Source organism: Parasteatoda tepidariorum, chromosome 7 (genome assembly GCF_982258835.1).
Source record: "Parasteatoda tepidariorum strain Cologne lab strain chromosome 7, Ptep-v5.0, whole genome shotgun sequence".
Lineage (NCBI taxonomy): Eukaryota > Metazoa > Arthropoda > Arachnida > Araneae > Theridiidae > Parasteatoda > Parasteatoda tepidariorum.
Window position 1 is genome coordinate 21,720,102 of NC_141761.1, and position 19,807 is coordinate 21,739,908.

Consider the following 19,807-nt stretch of genomic DNA (forward strand, 5'->3'; position numbering starts at 1 on the left):
AACTAGCTATATAAATATAGGCTTTAAAAAAACTCACAAGATATGCTAATTTCAACGTAACTGAATTACTATATAAACGAAACGTAAGTACTGTGTTATTTGAGAAACGATAAAATAAAATACGTGATGTCAGTTTATGTAATAAAAATTTATCTAATTAATCAAGCTAAAATAATACCTTACTTTTTGTTTGAAAGTTTCTGAAATTTTTCTTTAAACAGTAAGTTTTATGCTTTTTATTCCATCTGCTATCTACTTCTATTCAGTAAAAATTTATTTCATTTATCATATTTTTGACACATATCTATGTTTTTAACTGAATGCTGTGCAAAAATATTCTAAATTAACAGTTCGTATCAACAAAACATATTTAATGAATATTGTTTTGTTAATACAAAAATTTAAAAACAAATTAGACTTTGAAATCATAGAAGTATATTTCTTTCATAAATGCTTTAAATAACATACACATTCTATTGAAAATTAAAAATTTCTCATTAAAAATTGCCATACTTAAAACTCAATTCTGCATATTAATTAATCAGAATATAGTTCCTAGCAATATGTTTGCATGTTTTTAAATAAAAATTATAATTAACTAAAAGGATAGACTTCTAAGAATATTTGAAAAATAAAATTCAATTTTAGAATAGAAATATGGTTTGAATGCCAAACATAACTTTCACTTTTGTAAAAGAAATGGACTATTCCATTGCTTACAAATCGCACTTTAGTTTCCCGCTTTTCATTCTCTACCATAACCGTGACGAGCAAAGAGTAGAAGCAAACGATCGGCCCAAGCTCCTGATCCCTTTTCTCGCTTGCTCAGTAAGTCTGGAAAGTTTGGGAGAAGCGGCTGCTCTTGAAATTCCATTATATTTGGAGAGAAGGGGAAATATTATTTGCCGTTCTTTCTTCAAAGAACTATTAGTGGTCTCTCAATAAATCCAACTAAAAATTTAATTTATCTTAGATCGAAAAAACACCTTTGCTCTATTGGAATTAAAGTGAAAATATTGAGAAAACCAAGCTTTTCCCCCCCTATAATTCCATTTAAAGAAGAACTATTTAATCTTAAGAAAAAGAATGACATATTTCGTTGGATTACTTTTAATGACTTTTTTCATCGGGATAGATTCTTCGGAAGTAATTAACGGTAAGAAATTACTTACGCATTTTCCATTTATTTTGTACAATTTTTGAATATCTGAGCTGATTATTTTTTTAACGAAATTGGAAATATTTCTTTTTTAAGTAAAATGAAAGTATTTTTTTTAGTTTAGATCATTTATCCTTTTATTTATTTAAATTCCATTTCGTTAACTATGAAAACCTCTCATTTTATTAAATATTCATAAATAACTTAACTATTTTAATTGCTAAATCTATGAAGTTGGAGAAAATTATCATAAAAATTATCTTTTATTTTTAAAATGTATCAGCTGAAAATTAAGAATTTTACTTTTAAGAATTCTGAAATACTTAAAACAAACTGCTTTTCAGTTGGTTTACATTATAAATGCTCGCGGTAGGATGGATGCATAATCATAAATAAGTTGATTCGCTAGAATTAATGAATTTTTATAACTAAAATGTATTGTTATGTTTAAAGAATGAAGTTAACGAAAAAATGGAATTCTAGATTTAAATTTGAAATCTTACGAAATAGTGTATGTTTCATATATTTAATTAGTTATTGGTAAATGTCTTAAAAAAAGTGTTTTATCATCATTTTAGATACTTTAATATATTAATTTTAGGAACAAAACTTAAGTGTGTGGTTAATTTATTAGAAAAAATATTCTAATGAATGAAACGGATCGTGAAAAACATCTTAGTACAGCTTTAATTATTATAGTTATATATAAAAAAAGAGAAAGAGAGAGCTAATATGCGAAATACTGTAGTATTTTTAAAAGACCGACAGCTCTTATTTCCATTTGGGTTCCATTTTTCCATTCTCATAAACATCAAAAAAATACTTCAAACCCTGCTCTTGTATTAAGAAGATAAATTGTAAGTTAATAATTTTCTTTCATTTTTTAATTCATTCTCACTGAAATAATTGTACATTGATTAGACATAAAAATTGTTTTCCTTTAAAAATACGAAAATGAATAGATTAAACAATTTATCTGAAAAAAATTTTTACAACAATGATTTTATGGAACGAATGAAACAGTTTAGCTTTATATTAGGTAGAAAATTAGTTTTATATTAGGTGCAATGTAATCTAATGTAATTGATGTCCTTCAGTTTTTGAAAATTTTTCGAGTTTGGTCATATGGATTCTTTCTTTGATAAATATAACATTATTTTTTATTTTTTGGTACAGCCTATTTTAAAATAATATGATACATTAATTTGTTGTATAATACAACAATATTCTCATGAAAAGTCGACTCTCATTCTTTATCAACTTGGATACAAATGTAAGAGAAATTTCCCAAAACCATGTAAGCGCTTAATACTGTGTTTGCTATATATTATTAGTGGTGGCATAAATTTATTAAAACTTTTTACAAGAAAAGTTTATTCTATTTCAAATAAGAAAATAGAGCTCCTTAACTTTTTCGCAAGGAAGCAAACTTTTAAATTCTTGTTATTTAAAATGTTTTTTTCTTACAAATTTAAGAAGAAAAAAAACAACTAACTTTTAGTTTTTAATTTAAGTAAATGATAAAGATAAAGCTTAAACTGATTTTTGAAAAAATATATCAGATCAGCGGATTTTATGATAAGAAAGTGTACGTATCATTACATCATTTGGAGAAAAAAATCTTATTAATCTTAAGGTATAACGGAAATAAAACAAAGCAGCTGAACAAACAAAAAGTCAGCTTAGTTTTAATTCCAGGAAAAAAAACAGAGAACTAAACTTCTCAATTATGCGATTTGCCAAATTCATGAAACTTTATTAGTGAATAGAATACTCTCTAAATCAAAATAAAAAAAATTTGATTTTGTGAATAAAATTATTTCCTTTTGTAAAAGCCACTTTGGAGACAAAATAAATTAAGCTAAATCTTTTGAAGATTAATTAATTAATATAATTTCCTGAAGATTGTATATTATAATCATTTAGGTGAACAAGCAAACTAGATTTTTTAAAAATTTATAGTACGGCTATAAGTTATTTATAACAATATTAGGTACTTGCAATTTTTTTTTGATGGATAGCGTAAAATTTAGCTTTCATTCAAATATCCGTTTCAATAATTTTCACAGTGTATAATGTAATATAATATAAAAAAATCGGTAAAAAGTGCACTCAGGTAACGGTACTTTTTAGCGTAAAAGCCGTTTAGAAAGCAATAAATTTGATAGATCGTAATTCTTACAGTAATAAATATAGTATTATCTATGAACAACTCTAAATATATATTTCTGCAATTACTATAAATATATATTTTACGATAAAAATAGATTTTTCAGTCAAATGGAATTTACGTCTGATTTAAGCCAAAGCGCTGATATTTTATACTGTAATTTGATCCAGAACGTTTTAGTTTGTAATTCAAATAAGCATTTTATTAAAGGCGCATAGTATATGGCAATATTTTGACGAAGTCCAAAGCATTATAAATATATATTCTTAACACTGGCTAATAAATTCAGTGAATCGATAATATTACAACTGGGTAAGTGAAGCTCATAGCTAATATTTGCAATGGAGAAAGTTTTTTTTAAGAGTTAGTTAATTGATAAACAGCATTAAACAAAAATTAAATCTTCAATCAAAAAATTCGTTAAGTTTTCAAATACAGACTGAGAGCAAAGCTTTGATTCAAATCATAATCGTGATAAATCAGTTTAGAAATAAATATTTAAAAAATGTTAATAAACTATAATGTTGTAATTTGCATTTTATACTTAAGTTAGCTAATGCAACATGATATTATGTAGTAGTAAATGAAGAAAAAAAATTAAATTAAGTCGTATTTTAAAAAGAAAAAAATATTGTCGAAAAATTTCGAAATCTTTCGAAAAATTTATAATTTGTTATTTTTGCCACAGATTATTAAATATGACAATGCATATTATTTGCTTTATGAGTTCCGTTTGTGCTCATGTAGATAGTGTTTGAATTATACTTTGTTGCAAATGCTTTTCTCTTTTACTATATTTACAATAAAATTATATCTGTTTTAGCTTTAACAGTGCTCGTTAGTTACCGTACTATACATTGCCAAGAGTTTTATAGCGACACGGCAAACAAAAACGCCATTCACGTCATTAAGCATCTGCCGTTTCACGTTTTAACGGAAGAGGTTAGAAAAATCCTGAACTACAACTTTTAATAATAATTATTTTTACAACATGTATAAGAGTAAATTACCCAATTTTCTTTCAAATTGATTTCTAGGTAAAAGTTAATTCAAATAAGAAATTTCAAGTGAGCTAATATATCAGCGGAACGATGAATGATAAATTCTAAAAATCAATGAATCAATTTGTAGTAGCAATTGATAATGAACAAATGAATCATCAAATAAACAGAAACTTAATGAATCAAGTCACTAAATCCGGAAAGAAATTAATCGATGAATAAAAAAGAAAATCGTAAATCAATAATTAATAAAGAAAAGGGTGAATTATAGGTAAGCGAATCAATAAATCAATGCGTCAAATCAATTATTCATCAAATTAAAAATTATGGAATCATTGAAAAAATGAATGAATTAATTACGATGCTGAACGAATCAATGAATTAAGGAAAAAAAGAAACAATAAATTAATTAATCAAATTTCCAGTGGAACAATAAGTAAAAAAAAAGCATTAAATCAACGAATCATTGAAACAGACAATTAATGAATTGTCAAACCAGCATATCAAAGAGTCATTAATTTGATTTTTTCATTGAATTACTGATTCACTGATTCATTGCTTCGTGTACCACTGATTTAATTATTCTCTTTTTCATTGATTCTATGATTCGTTGATTCGTTAATCTATTGATTAGATGAAAAGCTTATTCTTTAAGATGCCCAACAGCTGATAAGCTATTTCATTGATTAATTGATTTGCTGATTCGCTTATTCGTAAATTTGCTCATTCATTGATTTGAGAATTCGTTGAATCACTTTTCATCGATTTTTTAAGCCATTTATTTTCTCTGGAACTTATTTTTTAGGATCATTTGTCTATTGCTCTTACTTATTGTTATGGGTCAACGAGTTTGTAGCTGAGAATGTAGGAAATAGCTGAAATAAAAGTTTAATTCATTTCTTTCCTAACTGAAGTCTTCAGAACACGAACTGTCTTCAACAAAAATAAATTGCATATGTCCCTCCAGACACTTCAAGGAACGACACCTATAAAATGAACTAGTCTATTTACGGTAACATGTATATGCATATATTCTAGCATGGGATTTATCGAGATTTTTGGATATGATTTATCTGGAATATTCTAAATGAAACTCTTCCCAATTAAACCCTGGCAGATTATGAAGCTGTGACAAGCATACTTTAATCTTGCAAATTTTAATATATTAAAAAAAAAATTTAGAATCAATGAAAGAAGTATATTTTTATTAATGGGATATTAAATCCTGCCACACGTGATGCAACAAAGCAATTTTGAAAATTAGTATGATATATTAAGAATATAGGAATGCAACTTAGGTAAATTTTGTTATCCTGAATAATATCTTGAATTATAACATACAATGAAATCTATTAATGCCGATTAATAGCTTCAAAGCCAATGTAACATTAACTTCTTTTTTTAACAACTTAAACAGTACAAAAAAATTTTTTGCGTATAGAAAAAGGAAATAATTTCTAAATTTACAAAACAAATAATGTGAGTATTACAGTATTTAGAATATGTGTTCACAGGAGAACAAAATTAGAAATAATTCGAAAACATAGTAACACACAGTTTCATGAAAACTATTTTAAACATTAGGACGCAATTATTGTATCATGTAGAATGAAAACTCTAGCTGCAAACTAGGTCAATAGAAAAAGAACACAAATCACATATGCAGAAGCTGCACCGAATGAATTGACCAGTATCTCCAAAAGTAGTGCGCAATTCCTCCAGATGGCGGTAGTCCCGTGGCGTAAATCTGAGGAACGCTTAGGTTTGGAAAGAGCACATAGATTAACTTTTCTGCTTGGGTCGAATCGACCTACTTTTCTAATTCATGCATTCCATTATGGAAAGAAGGGGCAAACAATTTATGGTTTTCATATGAATGTGTTGTATAAAAAAGGTGATTAATCTATAGATTGTTCCTAAATTTTACCCTAACATTTGTGAGTAAAATTATGAATAATTTAAATTGAACAAAAATTACAAAGGAATTAAAGTAAATGCCAAAATGAACCTAGTAACAAATTGTCTTAAGGGGTAAAATTTTTTTAATAGGTTCCTACTAACCCGTGAAAAATATCACTGTATTGCAGTAATGTTACGCACATTTAGCCTTATTTCTTAATGCAATACAATTTCATAGAAACAACTTACCAACTTTTTTAAATAATTCATATTTTACAATGCATTTCAAAAATAGGAAGCGCATTAAAAACGCTAAATAATATTTTCAAGATAATATTTTGTCAAAAGACCAATTTCTCGTTTAATATGTTAATAATGGAGACTACGTGGCTACTTCAGTAGTATAGAATAACAGTGTTTTTAAATTCCACCGAAAGTTTAATAAAATGCTGTTATAATTTTAACCGACATTAAGATTGCAGTAAGCAATAGCATAATTTTTGAACGCACGAGTTATTTTGTGAATGTTGGTCTCGTTTTTCTTTTCCCTTTTCTTAATAGAATAAGAAATGTAATGGAGACTAAATGAGACCGGCGACTGGTGGGGGACGATAAAGACATGTATGGGGAGAATTTAAATATTGTTATCTAGACAGATGAGAAAATGCTTCCGATGTATTTTTTTGGAAGGAAATCAAAACCGAGTTAAAAAGATTAATAGTTCACATATTTTATAAGAGTTTTTTGTATAAAATGTAAAATTTTTTATTTGCAACTTTTTTCGCATCAGAAATTGCTATCCAAAAATGAAAGTGTTGCTTTGTATACATTGTTGAGCTGAAACGCATGAGGCCAAACCAGAGAATACTGGAAGTTATAAAGACTTACAATAAGTAACTTTTTTTTCAAAATTGTACTTGTTGCAAGTCTGACACTGTTAGATAGATGCCAATGACAAGTAAGATATTATTTCCAATATATACGCTTAATTGAAAGAAACTGCACAGTTGATAAGAGTGCAAATAATTGCAGTTGAAGGTGCTATATGATTGAAAATGACAATTTTTGATCCATGCGTATTTATGATAATGTAAACATAGATAAAAAAAATTGCGAATACCCAAACATAAATCTGATATTCAATAAACTGTTTAGTGATTAATTAAATTATGCTTAGTTCAATGAAAACTGGACAAACTAAGAGAAATCCTAAACATAATCCTTCATTTAGACTCTCTTCTGGCTGTTATAAATCTGGATTTTATCTGACAATATTTTAACCAAAAACCCTGAACGTACGAAACTCCAGTCATGCGCTCAGTTGTACATGATTGCTTTCCTTATTTTATGAAGCATAATTAAAAGAATCAGTCCACTCAAAAGACTTAATACTGAAATAACGCAAGATAATCAGAAAAGAGATAGTTATAAACCCACAATAAAGTTGTTCTGAACAGGCATAAGTGAAGCGAAACGTGAAGTATTGTTTGTTTAAATTTCTACCCTTCTAACTCCTTTCTCATCTGAATGACATGCACACTTTTAGTCATGCAACTAAGAGGAGGATACTAAAGAAATTGCCACTAGTTAGGATTTATTATTTTTTCTTAAATGTTTGTATTTGGGGCTACTTTTACAGCGCAATGTAAAAGATATAATTCAGAAACTATAATTTCTATGAATCAAGACTTTATGATTTTTCAAATATTTATCATATTGAATCGTATTTTCTTTCTTTTAATTTGACTTAATATTTAAAAAGTGGAAACTCAATGGTCTACAAAGTATTTGATAATATAATCAGACTTGAAAATTAGTAAAAATTCAGAATAATGCTTTTCCTGATAAATTTCTGAAGACAATTTGAAAACAATTTCTAAACTATGAAAGACTTGAAGACAATTTCTAAACTACGCTCACATCTTCCCGGGTAAGGTAAAAAATGCTTACAAAATCGTCGAAAAAGCAGTCAGACACATAAAGAAGCCCAAGACTGAAATTATCCCCTCTGCAGAGGATCAAAATTGTGATGGCATGTCTTCATTTTATCCTTAAGGATGCTTTCCATACCGTCGCCAATAGCCCATTGTGGAACTCTATTTCGACTTAAATAAGTTACAACTAAAACCAAGACAGAAACGGTTCTTTTTTTTGCAAAAGAAAAACCTTTAAGACTCTTAAACAGTCAGTTCGATCAACTCACTTATGAACATTTTCTATTCCGTGACGAAAATATCACAGGTAACAATACTACTCTTTTATCGATTGCAATGCTAGCATTAGAATTAATACAAAAAAGAAGCATTTAAACTAGCATAAAAACTAAACATAAATTTAAGAAATATTTCTTTTTTTTTCTGTATAGAAACGACAGACATCTAAGTAAGCCTAAATTAAAAATAGTACTTTTTTTAAATACAAAACCATATTAAATTCTTCGCTATTTGCCCTTCCGATTCAAGTTAGCTTTCTTTTCGATTGAGAGTAAAATGAAATCATTGGAAACAATATAGAATTTTTTCTTATTAGCATTACTTAAGTCTACCCCCCCCCTAAGTTTACGCATATTTAAGTTTACGCATACACACCCACAATCAAAAATGAATGCCCCGAATAATTTTCGACCTCTTGATCTGATTTTAAAATACTAGAAATAATATTAATAGTTCGAAAGCCTAACCTTAAATATGCTAACTAATTGAAGCAGACGATATTTTAAGTACAAAATCTGGAACAAAAATGTACATTCTCAAAAAAAAACTTTTTTCAGATTCTTGAAGCACTATATTTAGTAATTATTTATTATTTTTTTCAATTTTGTTTAATAATAATGCTAATTACCAGATGCTCAAATTTTTATATTGCTTTTAAAAATGTAATTTTAAATAGCTAAATACAAAATTTGAGCAAAATCAATCGAATAGTTTATTAATTATTCAATTTTCATGAAGACGTATATTTAAAATTTGATTTTTCAAGAACTATTCTATCAATTTATTTCTAATTTTGCATTTAGCCATTTAAAATTGCATTCATAAAACTATGTAAAAATTTATATATCTTTTAATTCAAAGTATTCTTTATTATAATTAATAAAATAAAATTAGAAATATTAATTATTATTAAAACACATTTTTCATTAGCTTTGTATAAGCAATTTTTATGACTATTTAAACGTGTAAAAAAACTCTCAAGATGCGACAAAATGCGCAAAAAATTAAATTAAATCTTAACTTTCGATTGCTCTCCTGCGTAAACTATTCAAGTCGTATTTTCGAGTTTGGAATTACAATCTTTATTTTGAAGGTCAAGAATCTGATACAGTTGAAAAAAAATATGTTTATTTAGAAAAATTACGATTTTGTGACTTTGTTTAAGTTCTTAAAATATAATCTGGATGTTTTATTCACCGTTTACCGTCTGGATGTTTTATTTCCGTGAAAATCAGATTATTGCATGAAAAGCTATTCAGGATGTTCATTTTTTATTTTGCAAGCTGTACAATACAAAGGAAGGAAAGCACTTCTCAAAATACTTAATCATATAGATGCACACGGAGTCCGCTGTACTCACTAATAATACATATTTTCGGAATTGAAAAAGTGTTTTTAAATTTACTATACGAACTGATTCGGTTAGTCCTCAACTAAGTTTAATGGATGGCTACCACAACAGTGGGAAACTAAAAGTTGTCACTCCAGCATCTTACACGGAGAAGTGGAAATATAAATTTTTTAGGCATTTGTGGCAACTGAATGGTGTACCACATGGCAACCACATGAATCGACATTTGAGGCCTCCAGAAACTTTCTATTTCTTGCATATTATAAAAATTATATTTGCTCAAATATCCCCGGGATATGAAAAGCTGCTTCATTGTTGTCGATGGTTACAAATGTTTTTTGCAATAATTTCAAGATTTTGTACAAAATATATATTTTTACCGACAAAGTATTTTCTTTATTATGCTGCATAAGAGACATGCATAAAGCCCATTTTTTGGAGGCGATACATTCTTGCTCATATAGCCAAAACAATTACATTTTCAAAAAAAGGAGGGGGGAATGCACGCTATGCTTTATCAGGTATTCTATACAGAGAGACAATTATTTTCTATTTGAACAATATGCTAAAAGGTACTATATAAATATCAATACCGTGAGTTCTCTTTTTTTCCCTTATTTATTTATTTATTTAAACCAAGTCAACTCAAGAAACATTTAATCCACCTTTTCTGAGCATCCCGAATTTTATTTTTCTAAGAAAATGTTGAAAGGATAAAACTTATGCAAAAAATCTCCAAACGAAAGATTATTTAAAAGGACGATGCAACTAAACATAGAATGTACAAAGTTTGTACTAAAATTAATTTAGAGAAACTTGCACTTACGATATTCAAAATTTATATTTGCCTGAAATAAAAAGGGGATATTTTATAGGGGAATATTAGTACTAATGATAGGTCATTACATTATCACAGATAATACCGTGCATCTACAATTACGATGAGTTATATTTTGACAACTATTCTTAAATCAAAGTAAAGCTTAAAATGAAAGAAATAATTCTTTACTTGGCTAGTAAAGTAAATTTGATATAAGTCAGCCAGAACTAGGATGCTTTTATTCTCTTGCTATCAATTAGGCAAACACTGGCCTACTTAGAATTGTCAGCATAATGAGATTAATCTTTTTTTCTTCCATTTAAGAATTACAATAGAAGTTAATCCTCTTTTAACCGATTTATTTTTCAAGCACAATTTATTTCCGTATTTCTTTTATTGTCGAATTCATATGAGATAAGAAATTATTGCTTGCTTCCAAGCTATTTTAAGCGTTATATTAAATTTCTAGCGAGATATAAAGCTGCATGGTGTCTTACCGTTTCTCCTACTAGCTTTGTACAATTTATTACCCAATAAACATAACTGCTCAGTACATATATTGACTCCTCATGAATGCAAAGCCAAAATATCTAGACCAATTATCAGATTGTTTAGGGCCTATTGAATAAATCTTCAGCGAACCATCGTGTTTAACAGTCGGTTATTTACTGCTGTTTTCACCTTGCTGAAACCCGAATTTCTTGTTTCCTACAACTATTTTCAAAGCTAATGAAATAACAGAAAATAAATCTTTCTGCAGGTTCCATTGAAAATATCATTGCTTTCGTGCTAATGAGTAAATATATCATTATTTCCATGAACATGTTCAAACACTATCTTTGTTATATAAAAACCCAGAGTTTAAACCTCAAACTTCAAACAGAAAGGAGTTGCGCTTTTAAATAATTGCAATTAAATTTTCAAGTAGAGAAAATTGAATTTAGGAATTTTTTTTCAAAACTTTACTCAAAATGTTTTACTGGCCAATCCCCACTCGCTTCCTTTAATTACAGTATTTATTTTTCTTCATTTTATACATAATTGCTCGAAGCACTTCTCGTATGTTTTACGGGGAAAGTTTTCATGACAAACATGCTTAAATCTTTAACTGACTCATTATTTTACGTTTATATCTTATGTTTTACGTTTCTTCATTTATGTTTAATCATGGTGTATTCAAATTACGAAAAATAATTTAAGAAAATAAAGTTTTGAATCTTTGGAAAAGTACTCAAATGGAGTCTTGTGTTGGAAAGCAAATAAGTTTCGACTTCCTGGGGAGAGTATTTCCACGCACTTCTCCCTAAAGCTGCAATTTTAGGTACTTCATGAATAAAATTTAAACGCTGATACACTTATTTTCAGATTTCAAGCTCTTGTAGATAGTTGTGATGAAGATAAAATTGTTCAAACTGCCTGTGAAGGAAATTATTCCCTTTTTCTCTTAAAACCATATGTTTTATGTGCCTTCTAAGTAATAATTTTACCCACATTCCTTTTTTTAGTTCTAAAATAATTAAATGTTGGCATATAGCTATTTTTTTATGTAAATATTTAACAAAAAAATTACGTTAAAAATTGACTTTAAATCTGCATTATAACGATTTTTATTAGAAAACTATTTTAATTGCTCAACTTGTAAATCTTCGAGCTCTGAAAAATTAAGCATATTTTTTAAAGTAAATTTAGAGATATTCAAAACTTACTTCACGTAAAAAAATGGTAATATATTTTCCTCAATTATAAATTTAACTAATTAACTTTCTTACTTTTGATAATTCAATTTACATGATTATTTAATTTAATAAAATACTTTGATGAGAAAAAAAATATTTCGAAATAAGTAATGTGGAAATAATAAAACCTGAAGTGGATAGATAAATAAGCGAATATTAAGTGAACAGTTGCAGAAGACAGCCTTTTTTCCAAACCAACAAAAAAGCAACGTGCATTAGCTAATTTTTAATCTTGTCAAAATATAAAAGTAATCATTTTTCCCGATTGGGGAATTTACGTGCCAAGCAAGTTTTCCATTTTAGAATCCTGAGAGAACATTTTACCGCAAACAATAACTTAGTTTGGTCATGACTTTTGGCAAACCACCAAGATAGAAATATATAAAGCATAACTTCAACGTACTTTGAGTCTTTTCCACAAAACTTCAGAGAAAAACTCTTTTCTTAGTGTTTCTGTCAAATAAATAATCATCTTTCTTTTCCCCGTTGGGCTTTTCTTGAAATATTATACCTCTCCATCTCAGTGGTTTGAATTATTTGAGAGAATGGAAAAATAAATTTGTGTGTTGAATGATGCATTTTAGTTGTAAGTAGATGTCTTATTTTCCACTCGTATTGCTAGTTTTTGTGTCAATTACCTTACTGTTTTTCCTGCAAATTTTGAGCATTAATGATTTGTGTAATAAGTGCTACGTGATACATCGCAAATGGAGATATTATTTTCCGTACAGATTTTCGCGTTCTTACATTTTATTGATCACGGAGAAACCTCAAATGTGCTAATTATTTTGAGCAGATAAAATTTTAAGTAAAGCAATAAGACATACAATATGCTTTCTGCGAATAAACATATCTTTTTTTTCGGATATCTGACCACCGAAATATAGAAATTGCCGCCTTCTGAGAATATACACACCTAATACTTTTTATGACGAATTAGGAGTTCTTACCCTCAAAATATAGGGGTGTCCATTAACTAAGAAATATGGTCTCAATAGTCAGGAGAACTGAAACGTTTCAGTCCTTTAATGTTCATTTTACTTTTCGAGTGTTTCAGTGATTTGAAAACTAAAGAATTTTAAAAGTTTTGCGCACAGTTTTTTAATATGTTTGTTAAGATTTTATTGCATACAAAACATATTTTTCAGTAATATTTTACAATTTTATTTAATAATAGTCGAACAAAGTTTGAGTTGCATACAATTTGTATACAATTTCTTATTATATTATTTTAAAGAATACAATTTTAAATTGCAATCTTGAACAAAATCAATCAAATCCTATAAAATCAAATTTTAAGAAAAAATAGTATATTTAAAGTTTGATTTCTCGTGAATTATTTGGCTGACTTCGTTTAAATTTTGTATTTTTCAATTTAAAAATATATTGTTTAAGTTGATATAAAAAATTTTACATTTCGCAATTCGAATTTCTTTCGACTATTATTAAGTTATATAATAAACATAATTAAGAGCTATTATTACTTTTTACTGCAATTATCTTTGGATAAACAAACTTTATAATTGTGTACAAAATTTTTCTCTTACCTGAAAAAGTTCTCGAGATATGGTGAAATAAGCAAAAAGTAAAATTAAGATTAAAGGTTCAATATTTGAACCGCTTTCCAGATCAAAGTAGTAGGATCATATTTCTCAGATAAAAGCTACACCCTACATTTTGGGGGTTAGTAATCCAAATCCGTAGAAGCAATGTTAGGTTTATTCGGAGAAAGTAAACTTTTGTGTTTTCTTTTGTAACAAATATAGTTTGCACTAATTAAATTGCATATTTGAGTTCACTCCAGTACAGCATTAAGTTTGAGTCCTTGAGCACGCAAAAATCCAATCATTAAAGTAAAAGTTATTTAGGTTCATTTTCTCTCTATGAGTATTTGGTGATACATGATTAATGGAATGCAGGAGAATAAAAATTCACCGGTTCTTACATTGAGCAGTATTTTTTTCCCTTGTTGTTCATTTTCTTTCTTGTTTCTATAACTAGAAAAATGCTTGTTATCATAATTCTTCTGATGCTACAGAAAAATTCAAACAGGCAAAAAGTTACATTGCTCTCTTACCCGTTCTTCTGTTAGCCTTACTTCGATTATTCTCAAAAAAAGGAACACATTTCAACAACAAAATCTAATTCTCTTGATGAAACCAAGTAAAAAAAAACCGAATCATTTAAAATACTTCCACATAAGCTTAAGTGAGTTGGCATAAGCTTTTCTTAATGCAGAAAACATTTATAAAAATCGCAGCGTAAGTACAAGGATAGAATACCTGCATAAAAAGAAGTTTGCAGCTTTGATAAAAAATTTTAACCTTTATAAATACTTTATAAATTATTAAATTATAGTAAAACCTATTAAATTATAAAGATTTTTATCCTTTATAAATCACAACTTTTATAACGATTACTTATAATTTTTAATACTGAATGATATATATGAAGGTTTTCTCTACCTATACCTTAACTACCTAACACTTTTGCAGTCTTCGTTGTGTTATGGTTCTGTCTTCTTTTGTCTTTAGAGAAGCCTTGCTGGTTTTTTTAAGCTTTTGTGGAGGTTTCCTTTAAAAGTTTGTTGCACTATAATTAATGTAGTGTTTAATTTATCAAAAGAAATTTTGAAAATTTGGAAGTACATTTCATAATATCTGAGCCTTTTTGATGCAATGTTTTCACTAGACTAGTTATGGCATAAGCAAAAATAATAGTTTATGAAACTTGTGGGTATTTAGTTCATGTTTAATGTTTATTAGGCTAGGCTTTGCATGTTTTTAAAGAATGCTTGAGATATTTTGGATCGTATGTTAGACGCACGTGCGACGCTCACTCGCGCAAAGTAATAGAAGAAACACAATAGTTAAATAATCTAAATTTAATTTATTTTGTAGAGAAACCAGAGAAAAAATAATCAGAATAAGTTAATAAAGGCATAAAAAAAACATTAAACATATAGTTACCTGCTAATCCTGCTATTTAGTTATTTGCGGGAGAAAAAAGTGATCGTGCAATCATTCGTGGGAGATCAAGCAATATAATTATACTCCAATAATACAATCCAGATAATGCATTAAATACCATCTGTACAAGCATACAGTGTGCCTGAAAATGATCAAATCTATTGAACTGCACTTTATAATACTATATATTAGTGAAATTTGTCCCCAAAAGGAATAGATTTAAAACAATTAATAAATTTAAGCATTGAGGATTGGCGATTATTAAATTTAGGCATTTATTTAAAAATCTAGCCTATTAAGGTAACATCATTGAATTAGATTATAATAAAGAAACAATTCTCTTAGTTGTAAACTCTTAATTTAGGTAACAATCAAAATCAGAAGTGCAATAATAGCGGAGTAGAATAAGAAGAATAAATATTACAGGTAAATACTTTTAAATTAGGGATACTAAAAATTATATATGGGAAACTGTAGTGGAAAACGGGGAAAACTGGATAATACCATGGGACTTTACGACCAATAAAAATGCATCAACAATAACGGAAAACTGAGTTAAACTATTTTTTTCAAAATTTTGCTTACAGACTTATAGCTTATTTTTGAAAAGGTTTATAAAAGTAACAATAATTTATAACATCCTCATTTCTGATTCGCTGGTTGAACCATGTAAAGCATAAAACTCGTATTGTCAACGATTCAATTTGAACCTGCGACACCATCATTTAATATATATATATATATATATATCTATCTATATATATATATATATATATATATATATATATGTATATATATATATATATATATATATATATATATCTATATATATATATATATATATATATATATATATATATATATATATATATATATATCTATATATATATATATATCTATATATATATCTATATATATATATATATATATATATCTATATATATATATATATATATATATATATATAGATATATATATATATCTATATATATATCTATATATATATATATATATATATATATATATATATATATATATATATATATATATATATATATATATATATCTATATATATATATATATATATATATATATATATATATATATATATATATATATATATATATATATATATATATATATATATATATATATATATATATATATATATATATATATATATATATATATATATATATATATATATATATATATATATATATATATATATATATATATATATATATATATATATATATAGAGAGAGAGAGAGAGAGAGAGAGAGAGAGAGAGAGAGAGAGGAAAAAAATCCTACAGAGAAGTATTTAGAATTTTTTTACAACATATGTACTATGAAAATAACTGAACACGTAATTAATTAAACAAGGATACAGAATAGATATGATATATTGTAATCGAATATATTAACCCCGTTAATGTATTGAAAGTTTTTATACGTGTTTTGCTCGAACAAAACATATACCATATGATTTTAACAATAGCATTTATAATAAGTATAGTATGATTCGAAAAATAAATAGGGGAGAGTCGGGTAGCCCCGCCCAGCGGGTACCCCCGCCCACAGTCAATTTCATATGTATAGAATATTTTTTCAAGTCAATGGGCCATCGGACATTAATTGTTGTACTAAAAAAAGATTATTTTCAAAGTTTCAAGCATTTATGCGGCTGTTAACATGGTAAACAATAGTTTTGAAAATATGTTGAATACAGCAGTCATGAAATTAAGAAATTTTTTTTGAATTTTTCGATTAAACTTCATTTTATTGCTAAAAAAATAATTTTTTCTATACATACAGCATTAAAGTATGTAGTCTTAAGTTTAATTTGCACAAAGAAAGAAGTTTGTATGTAAAAAATTGTTCGAGTAATTACAAATTTACAAAAAAATTGGATTTCGGGTAGCCCCGCTCACATGAATATCGGGTATCATCATCATCGCCCAATTTTATTTCGTCGATAAATGTACGGTTGCAAAGATTATTATTTTATTGCTTCAAATTTGAATGTTATATGCATTTTTAACAACAAATATATGTTTTAATATTATATGAAACATAAATTTATATATTTAAAAATGAAAAATGAAATATTTTAAAAATGTAATTAATATATATAAATTAAATTTAATATCAAGAAATCATAAATATTATGATAAGCTATTTGCTTACTTATTTATTTTCACTTATTTGTGAACGAATCAATCTACAGAAGCATTTGAATGCAATCAAAATACAAAGTGAATTTGTAATTTTAAAGAAGTATTTTATATTAAGTTTATAAGAAGAGATCAACCAAATAAGTTTATATTGAAAAACAACTATTGTTATTAATGATTGTTACTTTTTCGTTAAATATTTAATATAAATATATCATAATATTATAATGTATTAATATACATTAATAATGATAAAAAGTATGACATTTGTTGTTATTAAATGATAGAGTTCATTAAAAGTATATAAATATGTAATAAATAAAATAATTTGTGATAAAAATGATAAATGAGGTTTATCTATTGTCAATACATTGGTCATTCTCATTTACACCTGAAAAAAATAGCCAAAAAGCAAAATTTTTGTAACTGGGCGGGGCACATTTTGAAAAGAGCTGAAAAACGCGTTTTTTTAAATCTCTATTTTTTTAAGTTTAACTATTCTTTTTTTGGTTTATTCTTTTTGTATTATTTAATTAGATGATAAAACAAAAGAAACATACAAAACATTTTATTATTACTCAGTATTATACAGAAATATAAGCAATACACATTAAGTGAGCGGGGCTACCCGACTCTCCCCTATACTTTTTTCATAACGATCAACTACGTGAAGTGAAAAATAGACATTTCGAAAAACTATGTTTTGAATAAAGGAAGAAACTAAATTGACTCTAAGCACATAATTACGCCAAACTATGTTTGGTTCGTTACTGTTGAAAAGCTTATCTAAAAAGTGAAAAAAATTTCTTTATTTTGAATATGTTTTCTGGTATTACGTATTTAAATTAATTTTCGTACTCAGTGAAACAATTCACGCTTAGTGTAGGAGTTAATGCTAGAAGCTGTTGGGAGCGCAAAATAAATGAGCAGTTAGATAAGCGAATATTGCGCGCTTATTTCTAAAAGATAAGTTTGAGGGAAATATGCAATGAAAAAAAGTTTTCTTTTTTTTTGCTATGAGATTACTATTCTAATGAGCAAAGTGATTCCCTTTCCTAGAACGAAATTGCCTTTTTGTTGACAAAATAAAGTTGAAACTATTTGAATTTGCATATGCTGGTGGATTGAAACTCTATTTATTCCATTTTATTTGTATAGTCTCCAATTTATGGGTTAAAAATTACATTTAGTGAAAATTAATCAAATTCTCTTTGATTTTTTATACACAGATTCAAATGGAGAGAGTTCTGATTTAATAAAATACCAACTTAAAACCTAATTAATAAATTTGGGAAGTATATATAAATTAACCTTGTTTGGACCATTAAAATATTTAAAAATACAATAAAATTTATGCTTTTGAGAGTTTTTTTTTTAAACATTTGAATTTGCATATGCAAATGGCATTTATTACATTTACTTTGTCTCCAATTTATTGGTTAAAAATCACCTTCCCTTTATTTTTTTTCATATACAGATTCAAATGAATAAAAGTTTAGATTTAATAAAGTAACAAACTAAAGACCTATCTAATAATCTGGAAAACATACGTAAATTAATCTTGTTTTTACAATAAAAAATTTAAAATGCAAAAAAATTCAAACATTGCTTTAAACTTGAATGAGTTACTTACGTTTTTCCTTATTTTTTCGTCGTTTATTAAATATCACTCTTGATATTCATTAATAAATTGCTGATATGATTGATCAATATACTTACTGGCAGAAAATAACTAGCAATAATAATCAAATAAGTAACAAATGAAGGCTTTAATCAATTGTGATTATTATTTTAATTTTTCTTATTGAAGTTGGTGACTTACTAACAATAAAAGAAAGCAATTGATTGCTTGTCACAAATTTATGGCACGACCGACTGGAAGATTAACTAAAAAATCAATAATTATTATTAGACATAAATGATTTCCTCAACCATGTGCTCTCGAAATTATAAGGATAATGACATGCAATGTAACTAAATCTACGGAAATTGGAATACAATTGTTTTTCTTTTATAGATAGTAGAGAAAAAAAATTCTTTTTCCAGAAAAATACGTACATATATTTTCTTCCAATTTATCCAATTTATCAATGTTTTTTATCCTTAAAAGAGAAAAATCAGAAGGAAGAAAAATACCTTGAAAGGAATGATTTGTTAACATTTACGATGAATAACTAGCTAAAAAGAATTCAAATTCATCCTTAAAGAGATACAAAAATTATATTTTCAATAATGTTACGATATAAATATTCTTAACTTCACTTCCTCTCAAAGGTTTCGGTGCTAGAGACAAATTGCTTGGAGTCAAAA

At 26.7% G+C, this 19,807-nt stretch overlaps 1 protein-coding gene across 1 annotated transcript in view; it reads left to right on the forward strand.

The window, feature by feature from the left end:
* Positions 1–757: 757 nt before the first annotated feature.
* LOC107449487 (protein turtle) overlaps positions 758–19,807 on the forward strand; it is a 94,881-nt gene continuing 75,831 nt past the window's right edge. The window contains exon 1 of the mRNA XM_087167469.1: positions 758–1,156. Coding sequence (XP_087023595.1) covers positions 1,087–1,156 — 70 coding nt within the window. The 5' untranslated portion in view covers positions 758–1,086. The remainder of the gene's footprint in view (positions 1,157–19,807) is intronic.